General features: G+C 49.3%; 1 protein-coding gene across 1 annotated transcript; it reads left to right on the top strand.

Moving 5' to 3' along the window:
• The first annotated feature begins 8,401 nt into the window (after window positions 1–8,401).
• LOC123142174 (uncharacterized) lies at window positions 8,402–10,892 on the top strand. The gene is made up of 2 exons (XM_044561175.1): window positions 8,402–8,660; window positions 8,787–10,892. The coding sequence occupies exon 2, from the start codon at window positions 8,801–8,803 to the stop codon at window positions 10,850–10,852; it is 2,052 nt and encodes a 683-aa protein (XP_044417110.1). The 5' UTR covers window positions 8,402–8,660; window positions 8,787–8,800; the 3' UTR covers window positions 10,853–10,892.
• Window positions 10,893–18,841: the final 7,949 nt, after the last annotated feature.

Consider the following 18,841-nt stretch of genomic DNA (forward strand, 5'->3'; position numbering starts at 1 on the left):
GCAAGATCTTTGTTGCCAAGAATGGGTCCTTTCTGGAGAAAGAGTTTCTCTCGAAAGAATTAAGTGGGAGGAAAGTGGAACTTGATGAGGTGATAGTCACCCCTTCCGAACCGGAAAGTAGCGCAGCGCGGGAAGATGTTCCTGTGGTGCCTACACCGACTGGGGAGGAAGTTAATGATGATGATCATGAAGCTTCGGATCAAGTTACTGCTGAACTTCGTAGGTCCACAAGGACACGTTCCGCACCAGAGTGGTACGGCAACCCTGTCCTGGAAATCATGTTGTTAGACAACGGTGAACCTTCGAACTATGAAGAAGCGATGGCGGGCCCGGATTCCGACAAATGGCTAGAAGCCATGAAATCCGAGATAGGATCCATGTATGAAAACGAAGTATGGACTTTGACTGACTTGCCCGATGATCGGCGAGCCATAGAAAATAAATGGATCTTTAAGAAGAAGACAGACGCGGATGGTAATGTGACCATCTATAAGGCTCGACTTGTCGCTAAGGGTTATCGACAAGTTCAAGGGGTTGACTACGATGAGACTTTCTCACCCGTAGCGAAGCTGAAGTCCGTCCGAATCATGTTAGCAATTGCCGCATTCTATGATTATGAGATATGGCAAATGGACGTCAAAACGGCATTCCTTAACGGCTTTCTTAAGGAAGAATTGTATATGATGCAGCCGGAAGGTTTTGTCGATCCTAAGAATGCTAACAAGGTATGCAAGCTCCAGCGCTCCATCTATGGGCTGGTGCAAGCATCTCGGAGTTGGAACATTCGTTTGATGAGATGATCAAAGCGTTTGGGTTTACACAGACTTATGGAGAAGCCTGTGTTTACAAGAAAGTGAGTGGGAGCTCTGTAGCATTTCTCATATTATATGTGGATGACATACTATTGATGGGAAATGATATAGAATTCTTGGAAAGTATAAAGGCCTATTTGAATAAGTGTTTTTCAATGAAGGACCTTGGAGAAGCTGCTTATATATTAGGCATCAAGATCTATAGAGATAGATCAAGACGCCTCATTGGTCTTTCACAGAGTACGTACCTTGACAAGATATTGAAGAAGTTCAATATGGATCAGTCCAAGAAGGGGTTCTTGCCTGTATTGCAAGGTGTGCAATTGAGCACGGCTCAATGCCCGACCACGGCAGAAGATAGAGAAAAGATGAGTGTCATCCCCTATGCCTCGGCCATAGGGTCTATTATGTATGCCATGCTGTGTACCAGACCTGATGTAAACCTTGCCGTAAGTTTGGTAGGAAGGTACCAAAGTAATCCCGGCATGGAACACTGGACAGCGGTCAAGAATATCCTGAAGTACCTGAAGAGGACTAAGGATATGTTTCTCGTTTATGGAGGTGACGAAGAGCTCGTCGTAAAGGGTTACGTCGACGCTAGCTTCGACACAGATCTGGATGACTCGAAGTCACAAACCGGATACGTGTATATTTTGAATGGAGGAGCAGTAAGCTGGTGCAGTTGCAAGCAAAGCGTCGTGGCGGGATCTACATGTGAAGCGGAGTACATGGCAGCCTCAGAGGCAGCGCAAGAAGCAATCTGGATGAAGGAGTTCATTACCGACCTAGGGGTGATTCCCAATGCGTCGGGCCCGATGACTCTCTTCTGTGACAACACTGGAGCTATTGCCCTTGCCAAGGAGCCCAGGTTTCACAGGAAGACCAGGCATATCAAGCGTCGCTTCAACTCCATTCGTGAAAGTGTTCAAAATGGAGACATAGATATTTGTAAAGTACATACGGACCTGAATGTAGCAGATCCGTTGACTAAACCTCTCCCTAGAGCAAAACATGATCAACACCAGAACGCTATGGGTGTTCGATTCATCACAATGTAACTAGATTATTGACTCTAGTGCAAGTGGGAGACTGTTGGAAATATGCCCTAGAGGCAATAATAAATGGTTATTATTATATTTCTTTGTTCATGATAATTGTCTATTGTTCATGCTATAATTGTGTTATCCGGAAATCGTAATACATGTGTGAATACATAGACCACAACGTGTCCCTAGTAAGCCTCTAGTTGACTAGCTCGTTGATCAACAGATAGTCATGGTTTCCTGACTATGGACATTGGATGTCATTGATAACGGGATCACATCATTAGGAGAATGATGTGATGGACAAGACCCAATCCTAAGCATAGCATAAAAGATCGTGTAGTTCGTTTGCTAGAGCTTTTCCAATGTCAAGTATCTTTTCCTTAGACCATGAGATCGTGTAACTCCCGGATGCCGTAGGAGTGCTTTGGGTGTACCAACGTCACAACGTAACTGGGTGACTATAAAGGTACACTACGGGTATCTCTGAAAGTGTCTGTTGGGTTGACACGGATCGAGACTGGGATTTGTCACTCCGTATGACGGAGAGGTATCTCTGGGCCCACTCGGTAATGCATCATCATAATGAGCTCAATGTGACTAAGGAGTTAGCCACGGGATCATGCATTACGGTACGAGTAAAGAGACTTGCCGGTAACGAGATTGAACAAGGTATTGGGATACCGACGATCGAATCTCGGGCAAGTAACATACCGATTGACAAAGGGAATTGTATACGGGATTGATTGAATCCTCGACATCGTGGTTCATCCGATGAGATCATCGTGGAACATGTGGGAGCCAACATGGGTATCCAGATCCCGCTGTTGGTTATTGACCGGAGAGGCGTCTCGGTCATGTCTGCATGTCTCCCGAACCCGTAGGGTCTACACACTTAAGGTTCGGTGACGCTAGGGTTGTAGAGATATTAGTATGCGGAAACCCGAAAGTTGTTCGGAGTCCCGGATGAGATCCCGGACGTCACGAGGAGTTCCGGAATGGTCCGGAGGTGAAGAATTATATATAGGAAGTCCAGTTTCGGCCACCGGGAAAGTTTCGGGGGTTATCGGTATTGTACCGGGACCACCGGAAGGGTCCCGGGGGTCCACCGGGTGGGGCCACCTATCCCGGAGGGCCCCATGGGCTGAAGTGGGAAGGGAACCAGCCCTTAGTGGGCTGGGGCGCCCCCCTTGGGCCTCCCCCTGCGCCTAGGGTTGGAAACCCTGGGGTGGGGGCGCCCCACTTGGCTTGGGGGGGAAGCCACCCCCCTTCCCCCTTGGCCGCCGCCCCCCCTTGGAGATCTGATCTCCCAGGGCCGGCGCCTCCCCAGGGGGCCTATATATAGTGGGGGGAGGGAGGGCAGCAGCACCACAGCCCCTGGCGCCTCCCTCTCCCCCTGCAACACCTCTCCCTCTCGCAGAAGCTTGGCGAAACCCTGCCGAGATCCCTGCTACTTCCACCACCACGCCGTCGTGCTGCTGGATCTCCATCAACCTCTCCTTCCCCCTTGCTGGATCAAGAAGGAGGAGACGTCGCTGCTCCGTACGTGTGTTGAACGCGGAGGTGCCGTCCGTTCGGCACTCGGTCATCGGTGATTTGGATCACGGCGATTACGACTCCATCATCCCCGTTCACTAGAACGCTTCCGCTCGCGATCTACAAGGGTATGTAGATGCACTCCTTTCCCCTTGTTGCTAGTATACTCCATAGTTGGATCTTGGTGATGCGTAGAAAATTTTAAAATTCTGCTACGATCCCCAACACCGGGGAGTTACGGGAATACGGGAAAGAAGTATTGGTCCTTAATGGGCCTTAGTGGGAAGGAGAGGTAGCAGCCAGGAGGTGGCGCGTGCCCCTCCCAAGCCCAGTCCGAATTGGACAAGGGGTTTGGGGCGCGGCCCCCCTCTCCCTTCCTTCTCCTCTTCCCCCCTTTCCCCCCTTCTCCTAGTTGGACTAGGAAAGGAGGAAACCTACTCCAACTAGGAGTAGGAATCCTACTCCCTTGGCGCGCCCCTTCTAGGGCCGGCCTCCTCCTCCCTTGCTCCTTTATATACGGGGGCAGTGGGGCACCCCAGAGGGACAACAATTGATCTCTTGATCTCTTAGCCGTGTGCAGTGCCCCCCTCCACCATAATCCACCTCGATAATATCGTAGCAGTGCTTAGGCGAAGCCCTGCGTCGGTAGAACATCATCATCGTCACCACGCCGTCGTGCTGACGGAACTCTCCCTCAAAGCTCGGCTGGATCGGAGTTCGAGGGACGTCATCTAGCTGAACGTGTGCTGAACTCGGAGGTGCCGTGCGTTCGGTACTTGATCGGTCGGATCGTGAAGACGTACGACTACATCAACCGTGTTGTGCTAACGCTTCCGCTTTCGGTCTACGAGGGTACGTGGACAACACTCTCCCCTCTCGTTGCTATGCATCACCATGATCCTGGGTGTGCGTAGGAATTTTTTTGAAATTACTACGTTCCCCAACACGCTTCTTCGGGAGCCTCTCAACGATAACTTGGGGCACGTGTCGCGTTCTGGGCGCTTCATCCGGATTTTTTCGCACGTGTTTTCCACTTTTTATATGGTTTTTTCCGGGTGTTTTTTTATCCTTTTGGTTTTTCACCAGTTTTTCTTAGCTTTTGGACAAAATAAAATGAAAATTTTATGCAAAAATGTATTTTTTTTTGTTCTGTGAGAGGCATGGTTTTGCTTTCGCGAGAGACATGACCATGCCTCTCGAAAATGAAAAAAAAGTGCTTTTGTTCTTTTTCTTCCGTGAGAGACGCAGTTTTGCTTTCGCGAGAGGCACGGTTGTGCCTCTCGAAAACGAATTTTTTTTATTATTTTCCTTCCGCGAGAGGCATGATTTTACTTCCACGAGAGAAACGGCCGCACCTCTCAGAAGCGAAAAAAACACATTTCTCCTTTTTTTTCTCTTCCGTGAGAGGCACAACCGTGCCTCTCGGGAACGAAAAAATGTGTTTTTTTATTTTTTCTTCCGTGAGAGGCACGATTTTGCTTCCACGAGAGGCACGACTGTACCTCTCGAAAATGGCTTTTAGAAAGAAAAAAACGTGCTCCCCGTTCGGTTTTTTCGTCCGGGTTTTTGTCCGGATTTTTTCATGAAAAAAAATTCGTCAAAACCTATCAACATTGGATCTACTTTTCAAGATCTCCACGGGATGAATCCCACGGTGAAAATGGTTCGAGATTTGAACGCACGATTTAAGAGACAAAATATTTTGAATAAAACGGATGTACGAGAAAAGGAAAAACTTCCAGGTTGCGTCAAGTGGCGCACATGCAGCACGCCACTTGTCGCAACCTGATAATATGAAAGTGATCATTGGAAGGACCACTCCTTAATTAATGATTTCGTATAAAATGCCTCAATTTTAAACGACTCAAACCTTATTTTTGTTTTGGTTTGCTCCAAACATTACAAAAATGCTGACTAAGTTGGATAGCGAAGGAGAGATGCTTGTGGCTGATCCAGTGAGGAAGTCGCACCCGCAAAAAAAAGTAGTCGTCGGAGTCGGACGGAGGGCTCGCTACATCGCGACTCGGGACGAGCTGGTGCACTCAAACGGTAGAGGGGACAATCCTGCGTTGATGTATGGCAGCGCAGTGTCTCCCTCACATGTCGCTGGACGCAGCGGTGGGCGGCTTCGTGCGGCGGCACGGGCTCTTGACAGAGGAGGCTCGCTTCTCACAATATACTAATAATCTTACACCTACGAACGACATCAGAGTTCCCAGCAGATACAGCAGATAGTGACTGACAATCCCCTCCTCTCCCCTGGGTCGCCCCCGCGCAGTGACCGGGGGGAACCCTAGCGCCGCCAAGCCCTCAACTCCCTCTCCCACCTCTCCTGCCCGCCGCCGCCGGGCAAATCCTGGTTGGCGTCGGCGGCGGCGGGACCTCTCCTTCCCGCAACGGCCGGATCTGGCACGGGTGGTGTTCGGCGGCGGTTGGCGGCGGGGCACGCCGGCGAGGACTCAGGGGGCGACGCGCTCGTGTCTCCCCCTGGTGGTTGCGTGGGTGGGGGGGGCGTTCGGGGTGCTCCTTGGGTGTCTGGTGGTCGATCTGTTTCAGATCTGCCCGCTGGTGCCTCGGGCGGCGCGAGGATCTCAGGGCGGCGGCCTCGATCGGTGGCGCGCGATGCGGCCTGCCTGGCGGGCGGCACCTACAGGTGCAGATGGGGGGCCTTCCACGGCTGTGTGGGAGACGTGGAGGCGGCGGCGCTAAGGCGGTTCCTCGTTGGCCGACCGGAGTTCCATGGGAGGCATCGTCTCCGACTCGATCTACTCCGGTTCGTGCTGGCTACGGTAGCGACTACGGTCGACGGCAATACTGCCTGGACGGATTTGGCGGGTGGGCATGGATCCGGGGGAAACTCCAGATCGGCGTGGCGGCTGCACCAAAGTCGACGCTCTCGGCGCCGATTCCCTTCCTGGAGGCTTCGGTGTGGATCATACGCCCCTCACCTCTACCATGAGCGCAGGCGAAAGCCTCCGTTCCTCTGTTTCGGCGACGATGGCACTTTGGTGTCGTGTTTCTTCATGAAGGCGTCGGCGGGGGACTGCTCAGGGTGGTGGAGTTGCTGGTAGTTCGGAGTCGACGCGAGATGGCATGTAGGTGGAGCGGTCTGGCATCAACCCTATCGTCGACGGTGGGTCTCGGCGGCATGGCGCAGTGGAGACTCGGCGTCTGATGCGCGAAGATGGACTCGCGCAGGAACAGGAAGCTGTCGGGCATCATGGTGTCGTCGATAGCAGAGAGGCCTGGCAAGGTCGGTGCATCAGTTCTGCTCTGAGGATGGACCGATGGAAGATGGAGGTGACGGCCCTTGCAGCGTGCGGTGCTCACTGGGAGTGTGCCAGACCGATGTGGGGCCCAATCCAGGTAGAGACTTGGATGGGACACCCGGCTTTAGATGTTAGGCTTTGGTGTGATGTCTGTTGGTATTAGGCCCGGACATTCGGCACACCTTCATCAAGGGGATAGAAGTAGCAACAACGTTGCTAAGATGGTGGCTTCAGACTTATTGATGTATCACCTTGTATGATCTTTATAAATAATTAATAATATAGCTGCATGCATCATCCAGATGCAGAGGCCGGGGTACATCCTCCTTTTTCAAAAAAAGACGGACGGCATCAAGAGATGCTATGTCGAATATGGAAGGAGTTGTTGATTTTCAAACAAGCACAGACTGAAAATGGAAGCATGCAATGGCCATCCTCATTTTGTTTAGTAACTTTTTCGCAAGACAAAATCATCACTATTGGAATCAATATTTGTAGCATGTAGACCTCAAAAGTCAGAAAAAACGAGGCAAAATTGGATCTTGTCATTCTTGTGGTGTATTGATCTATTCATGAGTGTACAAAGTGGAGTTTCTATCGGATTTGCTTCTTTATGTAATGATATTTCCACTTCACAGCGAACACCCTAAAGTTCTCGTTTTCTTGCAAACAAGGCCAAATTTTGTCCCGGACATTTTCTTGTTCATTCATTCATTAACCCTCCAATTCAACAAGAATGGGGCTATCTTGTTCATCCCAAAACTTCATTCATGCACTCCAAGTCGATACCCTGGATGAAGCTTAACCCATTCCATACCATCATCCTCCCAAATCATTTCCACCACCACGACAAACAAAATAAGCTCATGGATGAATCTAACAGCTTCCAATACTCACTGCCATCCATCGTACCACTCCCGTCATTCTTTAGTCTGAATGGTCACAACTCGTCAAACAATCCTTCCTTGTGTTGAATACAAAAGGAGCTAAGAGCTTGCACCCAACAAAATAGCCACCCGTCAGGCAGCACTCCACACCACCAAGAATCTATCACACTCACCAGCAACCCAATTACGACCAAGCGGCACTACAAGCTCCATACATCCATCGGTCTTCTTGCCCTTCGCAAGATTAAACTCCTAGGCGTGAAGGGTGAATAGTGCATTGAAGCAGTCTGAGATGTGGTCGGGGTTATGCCCATAGCTATCAGGTCTTGGTCGAGACGCGGTCTTTGATCTCTTGTCGTTGTAGTCGTGGTGTTGTGAACTAATTGCCGAAAGGCGTTCTATCAGCCGCTTGGCTTTTCTTCTGTGATACTGATACACCTTTTCATGGTGTATCCTTGAAAATAGTGTCAAACAGTGTTTCTCTGTCATGTACGTACATTGCTCGGACAGAGTAGAAACCAGTGTTTCTCTCTCCATGATCCTTTTTTTTTTGTCCATGCTTCACACGATAATCTGTGCCAAATTTTGACCATAAATTTGACTAACAGAATATTCATGCATGTCATAAAAATTACATCATTAAAAACTTTATTCCAATACGAATCCAATGATATAATTTTTGTTAACATACACTAACATTTTATAAGTTAAATCTTTGTTCAAAGTTTAGCATAAATTACAAAGGTGACCAATAAACCAGCACGAAGGTAGTACTTGATAACACTGGGCAGAAACCGTGTGAGACGGGCCGCATGACCGTGGCTGGTTATGCTAACGCTTGAGAGGATAGAGCGAAAGGAAACATGGTATCCATTCATTCCTGGGCCCACTTTTGGACCAGATTCTGAAGGAAGAACTCTATTCTCATCTCACTTGTTCTTCCTGCTCACCCCAGCTCTCCTTGTATCAAGATTTGTATCTCCAATTTCACTCTGAAGTTGAGAGAAATCCTGTGATATGTCGGAAATTAAGTGGAGCGATTAGCGTGCGTCTTCATCAACCGACCTTGCATCTCAGAGTTTACTAGTAGTTCATCGAGCAGCCTTCACGGCGGTATGTTAATCACTACCAGTATATCCTAATCTCTCTAGCATGCAAATACAACAACAAACTGGTTGATCTAGCTAGGACTAGATGATTGCATGCGGGTATTAACCTACGTAGATAATTTGAGTGCAGGAGGATTATCTGGTATGGCTGGACTTTTCATGGGCGAGGAGAGCCAGGAGCGGATGAATCTACGGGTGACACGGGTCTTGGTGACTGTGAGCCACCTCGCGCATCTTACCCTGGCCCAATTATCCGGGATCCGTCGGCGTAGAGACTCCGGTGTGCGGATGTCTCTGGTGTGGGTGGCGTACCACGTGACCGAGATAATCACGCCAATCGCCCTCGGCAAGGTGTTTCTCGACACCGCGACCGCGGTTAGCGAGGAGCTGATGTTTCTCCTGCTGCACCTTGGTCGCCCGGACAACATCACCAGCTACGCCTTGGAGCACAATGAGCTGTCGCCGACCCAAAAGGCTGCTCTCGTCCTTGAAATCGGAGGAGCTATCTATGGCTCATACAAGCAAAGATTTATGCGCGGCGATGCGGCTCTACGCGCCACCTTCTTCATCATGCTCTTCTTGGGCTCCTATAAGTACGTGGAGAGGGCGGTTGCGCTACGGCGAGCTTGCTTTGACAACATTCGTCGCTCAGCCGGGAGAAAGAAGTTACGGCGCTTCACATTTGAGGACGAAGGCCGCAAGTGGGATAATGATGATGCCCTGCTTGATGCTCACGGCCTTCTCGGTGTCACCATGGGTGCCTTCGCTGACTATCAAGTCCACCGCAGGAGGTATGTCCCATCCTATTCTGGCTGGAAGGGTGTGAGCGAGGTGGTTGAGATGGAGGCGTCGCTCATGTACGACATGTTGTACACCAAGGCAAGTGTGATCCGCACTTGGGCCGGCTACATCATCCGTGTCCTCTCACCGCCGGCAACTGCCACGACGCTCTATCTCTTCCACAGTAAGGAGGGCAATGCCATGGAGAGTGCAGATCGGACGGTCACATACACCTTGCTTGTTGGTACCCTGGTGTTGGATGTGAGATGGCTGCTGAGAGCACTAGGGTCCACCTGGACATATGCGTTCTTGGTAGAGCAAGGGGAAGGAAAAGAATGGCTGCTTCCGGTTCGACGGACCTTCCCGGACAATTTGCCACGTCAAGCTGCAATGCAATCATGGTATTGCGTCCGTCGCCTCCTCGTCTCTCTGGATATGTCCCGTCTCTCACTGAGAAGCGGCCCGAGTGGCCATAGGTTGTTGTCCGGCGCGGGGCAACACAACTTGTTGCAAGAGTGTTGTACCTGTACTCCTCCTCGCCCTCCGGGCCAACTGGAGAAGCTGGTCTATTCTTTCTTCACTGGACTTGGGAAGAAGACTGATGATGTCAAGGATGAGTTGTTGGAAGCTGTGTGTACACAAGTACTGCTGGAATCTTGCACACTCGTCGGGATGCGTCCCATAAGGGAACTCGATGATTTTATGAGGTCTAATGCCAGTAACTATAGTTTTGAAAGCAACCTCATCGCCCTGCACGTCGCCACGGGTATTTTCCTCTTGTGCAAGCCGACTTCGATAAAAAGTGAAGCATCAGCCAAATACGAGAAGCAGATACGAGCAATATCAGATTACATGATGTTCCTCCTCGCTGAACGCCAGCACATGGTATTGAGACAGGGTGACGAGGGTGTCCACTACAAAAAGGCCCGCCTCGATTTGGAGGAGATATGGAGTGAACGAGGAACCGACAATTCTCCAACAATAAGAGAGACCAAGCAGCTTGCCAACATCCTTCTAGACATGGATGCCACTGAGGGCAGCTGCGTGCTTGGAAGATCAAGTCATCTTTATGACAGAAACGATACTCTCGGGCTTGGTGCTTACTGGGCCTTCAACCTGTTAGATGAGCTAGAACCGGGAAATTATGGACGACATCCGATGCAGGGCCAATACATTCACAAACTTGAAGCTTTCATCCCGGCATTCACCGATGAGGTACAAACAAAAGTTAGAGAGCATAGGGACCGTGGGGAACAACCAGAACTCCTCGATTGTATGTTGCAGACCATTCTTGTTTCATGGGTACGTCTTCTCACCTTCACGTCCGACCAATGCAGCAGGGATTCCCATGCCAAGCAGCTCAGCTGCGGCGGTGAGCTCTTAACCATCGTCTGGCTGATGAATCGACAAAAGTGAGTAAATAGCATAAAACTACTACTTTACAGGCTGTGGTTCCAAAAAACTACCGAATTTATTTTTTTCGCTGATAACTATCAAGTCAGGGGTTGGCTGTTTCAAAAAACCCCAAATCCTCTTTGTTAAAAAATTAAACATGTTTATGACAGGTCGGGCCCGCCACTAAACGCACCGTTTGGTTGACCGTTTGTTTGACCGTTAACTTACATGTGGGGGCCACATGCCAGTGTCTGAAAAAGCAATCGGGTCCCTGGAAATTTTCTAAAAATGCAATCAGGTCCCTGGAAGTTTTCAAAAAAAGCAATCAGGTCCTCCGGCGCACCCGCCATGGCCGCGATGCCACCTCCTCCGGACCGACGCCGTGCATCGCCTGCAGCCGGCGAGCCACGCCCCTAGTGACCGGATCCACGCCGCCCCTTGCCTGTGGCCGCCGCCACGCCGCCCCTCGCCTGTGGTCGCCGCCCCGCGCGTGTGGTCGCCGCCACGCTCTGCCTCGCCTGCGACAACCCCCAGGTGCTCCCCATGGCGGGCGGCAGCACGGGACCTGAGCGGAGACCCATGGCTGGCGGCGCCCCAGGCAGCTCCCCATGGCGCGCGGCGGTGTGGCGACCTGAGGGGAGGGAGCGGCTCGCACGAGGTGGGCGCACGAGGGGAGTGAGCGGGTCGCCGGCGGGGTGGGCGTGACAGGGGAGGGGAAAGGGTCGCCGGCGGAGTGGGCACGCCGCCCCTCGCCTGTGGCCGCCGCCACGCCGCCCCTCGCGTGTGGTCGCCGACAGAGAGAGAGAGTACAGGAGGAAGAGGAGAGAAGGAAAGAGAAGAAGAAAAGAGAAGCTGACATGTGGGCCCCACATGTCAGTTAACGGTCAAACTAACGGTCAAACTAGAGCTTCGTTTAGGTGCGGGTCCCACCTTTCATAATCACGATCAACTGATAAGCACTCAGCGTTTTGGGTTTTTTGAAACAGCCGACCCCTCGTTTGGTAGTTATCTGAGAAAAATTAAAAACCGGTAGTTTTTTGGAACCATAGCCTGTAAAGTAGTAGTTTTATCTATTTACTCGACAAAAGTACTTTTACAAGCCAATAAACTGACGAGCCCCCTCTGCTCTGCTCTGCTTTCTACACAAAAAAGTAGTAACTACTACTACTACTAGATGACCTGGTGTGGCCACTGGCACAAGTACTTGAGAAGATCGTTTTCGTTCATTATTAGTTCTATCTTTCCTATATGTCCAGGTATTGAAAATTTTATCTGCCTCAGGCAAGTAACCGCAGCTACTTGGTTACCTTATTCCTATGAAATGCACACAATCGGACATGCTCACGATGTTCTTTTGCCCTGTCATATTCACAAAACCTGACAAGCTCACACTGTTCTGGGTGATGGTAATATTGCCATGGGCAATCTTCCAAGATTGTATATGTTCTACATTTCTAGATCACCTTGCACCATGGGCAACACCTGCGTTTCTGGTTCGGGATGTATGTGTATATTTATGCGTGTAATTCATAATAATCTTTGCCAATTTGTCATTTCCAAATTGTGTGTCAGTGATGCACGGGCAAAGGGTACTGAAGATCGAGACCAAGCGGCAACAGGTTCAGATACTGTTCACCATCCGGCAAGCGAGGAAGCAACGACAAGAACCAAGGCTTCGAGTGGGCCTGCGGCGCTGCCCACTCGAACCACGACGAAGCCCAGATGGAACGACGGCCCAGAATGGACTCGGTAGTTAAATACATCTCTGTAACGTTCGAATGGACTTGGCTTGGACTTGGACGGCGGCTCCGGCCGATTGTAATCCAGCTGTAGCAGCGAGGGAGGTTGGGAGGAAATATACGCTACCGAATTCCCCATTTCGCTATGAACCCTAGTTCCTCCTCGTAGATCGATCGCGACCCTTACACTTGGTATCAGATTCGACTGTCCTGGCGCTTCCCAACATCATCACGAGACGCGGTGGTGAGATCGACGGCGAGCGGCGGTGATGGAGAAGCTGTCGGAGGATGGGCGCGGCGTCTACGAGCTCCTCCGGGCGGATCTCACGGTCGACCTCGACAAGCGTTTCAAGGAACAAGGTGCGGATCTCCTCAAGGCCATGGAGAACCTGATCTCTATGAATACCACGACCCTCGACGGCTTGCTCTCCTCGCGGGTGGACGGGGTCCGCGACGAGCTGTTGATGGAGATGGAGCAAATCCGCGGCGACCAGTCGAAGGGGAGCCCTCTGCGACATGAAGATCCATCACCGTCCCGCGTGGCTGGGAATGGTCGCGGCGGTGCCCCGACTGATTCCCTCAGCTTCGACCACGACCACCGGGGGAAGGCGCATAATACTTATGTCCCTCCTCCGGTTAGAGGTGCGCGAGAGTCCAATTTACCGTTCCGTCAATCTCTGGGCCGTGAGTCGAATTCCTTTGATGCTGCTGATTCGTTTGCATTTGGTGCTCGTTTGGAATTGCCACGATTTGATGGAGCCAATCCGCATCTGTGGCAAACGCGTTGCGAAGATCAATTCCGGCTGTCGTGTACTCCTACTCATCGATGGATTTCTCTGGCTACGGCTCAATTCGAGGGTGCTGCTGCTCGTTGGTTGGAGTCGATGCAGCGTCGTCAACCACAGGCAAGTTGGTCTGAATTCTGTCAGAGTCTGCAGAACCGCTTTGGTCGTAATCAGCATCAGACACTGTTGCGTCAGTTGTTCCGGATAGCTCAGACCTCCTCTGTAGCTGATTATGTAGAGCGTTTCGCTGATTTATATGATCAACTGTCTGCGTATGAAGAGGCACCCAATTCGCTGCATTACACTACCAGATTCCTGGATGGACTCAAACCTGGTGTTCGTGTTCCTGTAGCTCTGCAGAAACCACGTGATCTCGATGCAGCGTATGATTTAGCCATGTTGCATGAGGAGTTGGGTGAAGGCATTACACCTCTTAATCATGTCTCTGCTGCTAAATCGGGGCCTAGGCCATTGCCACTGCCACCTTATAAGCATTGCAACTCTGAAGACAAACGTAGCTTGGAAGTTCAGAAACCAGTTCAGACTGAAGATAAATGGTCTGCTTTGAGAAATTTTCGTAAGTCCAAGGGCCTTTGTTTTGTTTGTGGTGAAAAATGGTCCAAAGATCATGTCTGCAAGTCCTTAGTTCAGTTGTATGTAGTTCAGGAGCTTATTGATCATATTCAGACAGAAGGAACAAACTCATCTGCTAGCACTGATCAGGATCAGGATCAGGATAGAATGTCTGTGTGTAGTATGCACTTGTCTGCTGCTGCTGTAGGGAAACAATCTAATGCACCAACACTACAGCTCTTGATTGAGATACATGGCATGGAACTGATTTTTCTGGTTGATTCAGGCAGTACACACTCCTTCATTGATAGTAACTTGCAACATCGACTGACTAATGTTCAGTCACCCCCTCCTGTGTCAGTGGCTGTAGCTGGTGGGGGCACACTGCAATGTGACTCTGTGTTGAAACACTGTTCTTGGAGCTGTGGTCAAGCAGAGTTTGCTACTACTTTCAGACTGTTACCTTTGGCCAGTTATGATGGAATCATTGGTTTGGACTGGCTTGCTCAGCATAGTCCTATGCAAGTGGATTGGGTGCAGAAGTGGATGTCCTTCTCTTATTAGGGTACAGTAGTTACTTTGCAAGGATTGTTGCCTGAAGATGTTGTTGTTACAGTGTTCTCTATTTCCTTAATCAGACCTGCTGAAGAAAAAGTGAAACATCCAGAATTGCATGTGCTGTTGGATAAGCATGATGTAGTGTTTGAAACTCCTACCACACTACCACCCAGAAGACTCAAAGATCATACTATTCCACTGATTCCTGGAGCAAGACCAGTATCTGTGAGACCTTACAGGATTGCTCCACATCTCAAAGATCAGTTGGAGAAGACAGAACAAGGAACTGCTGGACTCAGGGATGATCAGACATAGCAACAGTGCCTTCTCTTCTTCTGTGTTGCTGGTCAAGAAAAAGGAAGAGGGCACTTGGAGAAGGTGATTGATTACAGACATCTCAATGCTATCACATTGAAAAGTAAATATCCAGTTCCTGTTATAGATGAACTTCTGGATGAATTAGCAGGGGCTTGTTGGTTTTCCAAATTAGATTTGAAAGATGGCTATTATCAGATCCGATTAGCACCAGGAGAAGAATACAAAACAGCCTTTCAGACTCATAATGGACATTATGAATTTAATGTAATGGGCATGGGGCTGTCAGGAGCACCAGGAACATTTCAGCGGACAATGAACTATGATCTTTCCCCTGTTTTGAGGAAATGTGCATTAGTATTCTTTGATGATATTTTGGTATTCAGTAAAACATTAAGGGAGCATGGGGAGCATTTAGATGAGGTGCTGTCTATTCTGCATAAGGAGCAGTGGAAGGTGAAATATGTCTAAATGTGATTTTGCTCAACCTAAGATAGCATACCTGGGGCATGTTATTTCAGCAGAGGGGGTTTCTACTGATACTGATAAAATAGTAGCTGTTCAACAATGGCCTACTCCACAGAATGTGAAGGAGGTGAGGGGTTTCCTTGGTTTGAGTGGTTATTACAGGAAGTTTATTAAGCACTATGGGATTATTGCAAGACCATTGACTGATTTGCTTAAGAAGGGAGTTCCTTTTGTGTGGACCAGCATAACAGATGAAGCTTTTGTAACACTCAAACAGGCACTAGTGTCTGCTCCTGTCCTGGCCTTACCAGATTTTACTAAACCCTTCATGATTGAGACTGATGCTTGTGAGTATGGTATTGGTGCAGTTCTCATGCAACAAGGTCACCCACTAGCATTTGTCAGCAAAACATTGGGACCCAAAAACAGAGCTCTCTCGGTATATGAAAAGGAATATCTGGCTATCTTATTAGCAGTGGATAAATGGAGGCCTTATCTGCAGGTACAACATTTCACTATCAAAACAGATCAAGGAAGCTTGGCTCATCTGCAAGATCAGAGACTGCATACAATATGGTAGTAGAAATGTCTTACTAAACTGCTGGGATTAAACTACCAAATTCAGTACAAACAAGGTGCAGATAATACAGCAGCTGATGCCTTGTCTAGAAGACCTCCAGATCAGTCCCAACTTTTCTTAATCTCCAGTAATCAACCTGCTTGGTTGCTTGAAATCATAGATAGTTATCAGCAAGATGAGAAAGCTCTAGCTATAATGCAGCAATTAGCTATACAGCCAGCATCTAAACCCCCCTACAGCCTGGTGAATGGATTACTGAAATATAAGCAGAGCATATGTGTGGGTCCTATTCCTGCCTTGCATCAGAATTTTTTTGTTGCTTTCCATGATAGTCCCTTGGGTGGGCATTCAGGTTTTCCAGTTACATACAAACGAATTCATGCCCTATTTTCTTGGCATGGTATGAGGAAATTCATCTTGACTCAGGTGCAGTCCTGCTTGCTTTGTCAGAAAGCTAAACCTGAGAGAGTCCCTTATCCTGGATTGTTATCTCCATTGCCAGTGCCACACCAGGCTTGGGACACTATTTCTATGGATTTCATAAGTGGTCTTCCTCGGTCTTCTCAATTTAACTGCATTTTGGTGGTTATTGATAAGTTTTCCAAGTTTGGTCATTTTATTCCTTTGAGGCGTCCTTTTAATGCTCAGAAAGTGGCAGAGGTGTTTTTGGACAATGTATATAAATTGCATGGAATGCCAAAGTTTATTATCTCTGATAGAGATCCAATTTTCACTAGTCATTTCTGGAAACTGTTGGTTGCTAGAACTGGGACTCAGTTGAAAATGAGCACAACAAATCATCCTGAGACAGATGGGCAGACTGAGAGGGTTAACCAACAGGTGGTGTGTTATCTCGGGTGTTTCATTAGTGCTCAACCTCACAAATGGAGTAAGTGGTTGTCATTGTGTGAATTTTGGTATAATTCCAGCTGGCATTCTACTCTGGGGAAGTCTCCTTTGAAATATTGTATGGGTACACTCCAAGATATTTTGGTGTTACTGAGTCTGATACAATTGCACCAGTGGAAATGCAAGAATGGTTGCAATCTCGTCAAGCAATTACAGAGACAGCAGCGCATGAAAAGTCAAGCTGACAAGAAAAGGTCTAAAAGAAGTTTTGCAATAGGAGATAAGGTATTCTTGAAGATGCAACCGTATGCTCAGTTGTCGTTGTACTCCAGAGCGAACCATAAACTTGCTTTCAAGTTTTATGGGCCATTCCAAGTCTTGGAAAAGATAGGGGACAGAGCTTATAAGTTGGATCTTCCTACAACCAGCCATTTGCATCCTGTGTTTCATGTTTCGCAGTTGAAATGATTTTTGCCACGAGAAGCTGTTGTCAGTCACTCATTGCCTACACTTTAAGCTACACTTCAAGTTCCAATCCAGGTTTTGCAGCGAAAGGTGTGTCAGGTGGGTCACCATACTATCATCCGAGGACGGGTCCAGTGGTCCGATTCTTCACCAGCTGATGCCACTTGGGAAGATCTGGAGTTTCTCAAGCAACAATTCCCTCGTGCTCCGGCTTGGGGACAAGCCGGCTCTCAAGGAGGGAGGATTGTCAGCGACGCACGGGCAAAGGGTACTGAAGATCGAGACCAAGCGGCAACAGGTTCAGATATTGTTCACCATCCGGCAAGCGAGGAAGCAACGACAGGAACCAAGGCTTTGAGTGGGCCTGCGGCGCGGCCCACTCGAACCACGACGAAGCCCAGATGGAACGACGGCCCAGAATGGACTCGGTAGTTAAATACATCTCTGTAACATTCGAATTGACTTGGCTTGGACTTGGACGGCGGCTCCGGCCGATTGTAATCCAGCTGTAGCAGTGAGGGAGGTTGGGAGGAAATATACGCTACCGAATTCCCCATTTCGCCATGAACCCTAGTTCCTCCTCGTAGATCGATCACGACCCTTACATTGTGCCAAAGAGAAGTCAGATAAAATTAATCTAGAATCATCTCTTTTCAAATCAAACCTTTTATAAACTGAAAGTAGCCTATATTTAGACCTGCAATTCAGATTTAACAACAGAACATGTTTATAGCACCTACACCGTTTCCTTTTCACAGTTCTGCACTTTTGAGAGATGGTGATCTTGTGAAAATTTCACCAACTGCTACCGATGTCTCGTATCAAGAAAGAAATACAGTGAAGATTGTGCAATTAACATGTAACAAGGGATTTCAGTGAAGCTTCAAAGTTATCATATCATCAAACTTTCAAATAAATTATAAATACCACTGCTTGCACATATTGATCTGTTGATATATTAAGATACAGCCTACATGGGTAAGATATCGGACCCCCTCCCCCTCCGCGAAGGAAGTTGAACCTCGCTTAACGTGGATGCGCCACTCCGATGTCAGGACTGGACTATGATCCAATTCTCCACGACCCTAACACTGTTGGGGATCGTAGCAGAATTTTAAAATTTTCCTACGCTCACCAAGATCCATCTATGGAGTATACTACCAACGAGGGGAAAGGAGTGCATCTACATACCCTTGTAGATCGCGAGCGGAAGCGTTCCAATGAACGAGGTTGACGGAGTCGTACTCGCCGTGATTCGAATCACCGATGACCGAGTGCCGAACGGACGGCGCCTCCGCGTTCAACACACGTACGATGCAGCGACGTCTCCTCCTTCTTGATCCAGCAAGGGGGAAGGAGAGGTTGATGGAGATCCAGCAGCACGACGGCGTGGTGGTGGATGTAGCGGGATCTCGGCAGGGCTTCGCCGAGCTTCTGCGAGAGGGAGAGGTGTAGCAGGGGAGGAGGGAGGCGCCCAAGGCTATTGTGTTGCTGCCCTCCCTCCCCCCCCCCCTTTATATAGGCCCCCTGGGAGGGGGGCGCTGGCCAAGACCCATCTGGAGCGGGGGGCGGCGGCCAGGGGGGAGACTTGCCCTCCAAGGCAAGTGGGGCGCCCCCCCCCACCCTAGGGTTTCCAACCCTAGGCGCAGGGGGGAGGCCCATGGGGCCGCCCCAGCCC

The sequence above is a fragment of the Triticum aestivum genome, chromosome 6D, assembly GCF_018294505.1.
Source record: "Triticum aestivum cultivar Chinese Spring chromosome 6D, IWGSC CS RefSeq v2.1, whole genome shotgun sequence".
NCBI classification, from domain to species: domain Eukaryota; kingdom Viridiplantae; phylum Streptophyta; class Magnoliopsida; order Poales; family Poaceae; genus Triticum; species Triticum aestivum.

What these genes read in the sequence shown, in the direction of transcription:
- LOC123142174 (XM_044561175.1), top strand. Translation starts at nt 8,801, where the DNA reads ATGGCTGGACTTTTCATGGGCGAGGAGAGCCAGGAGCGGATGAATCTA.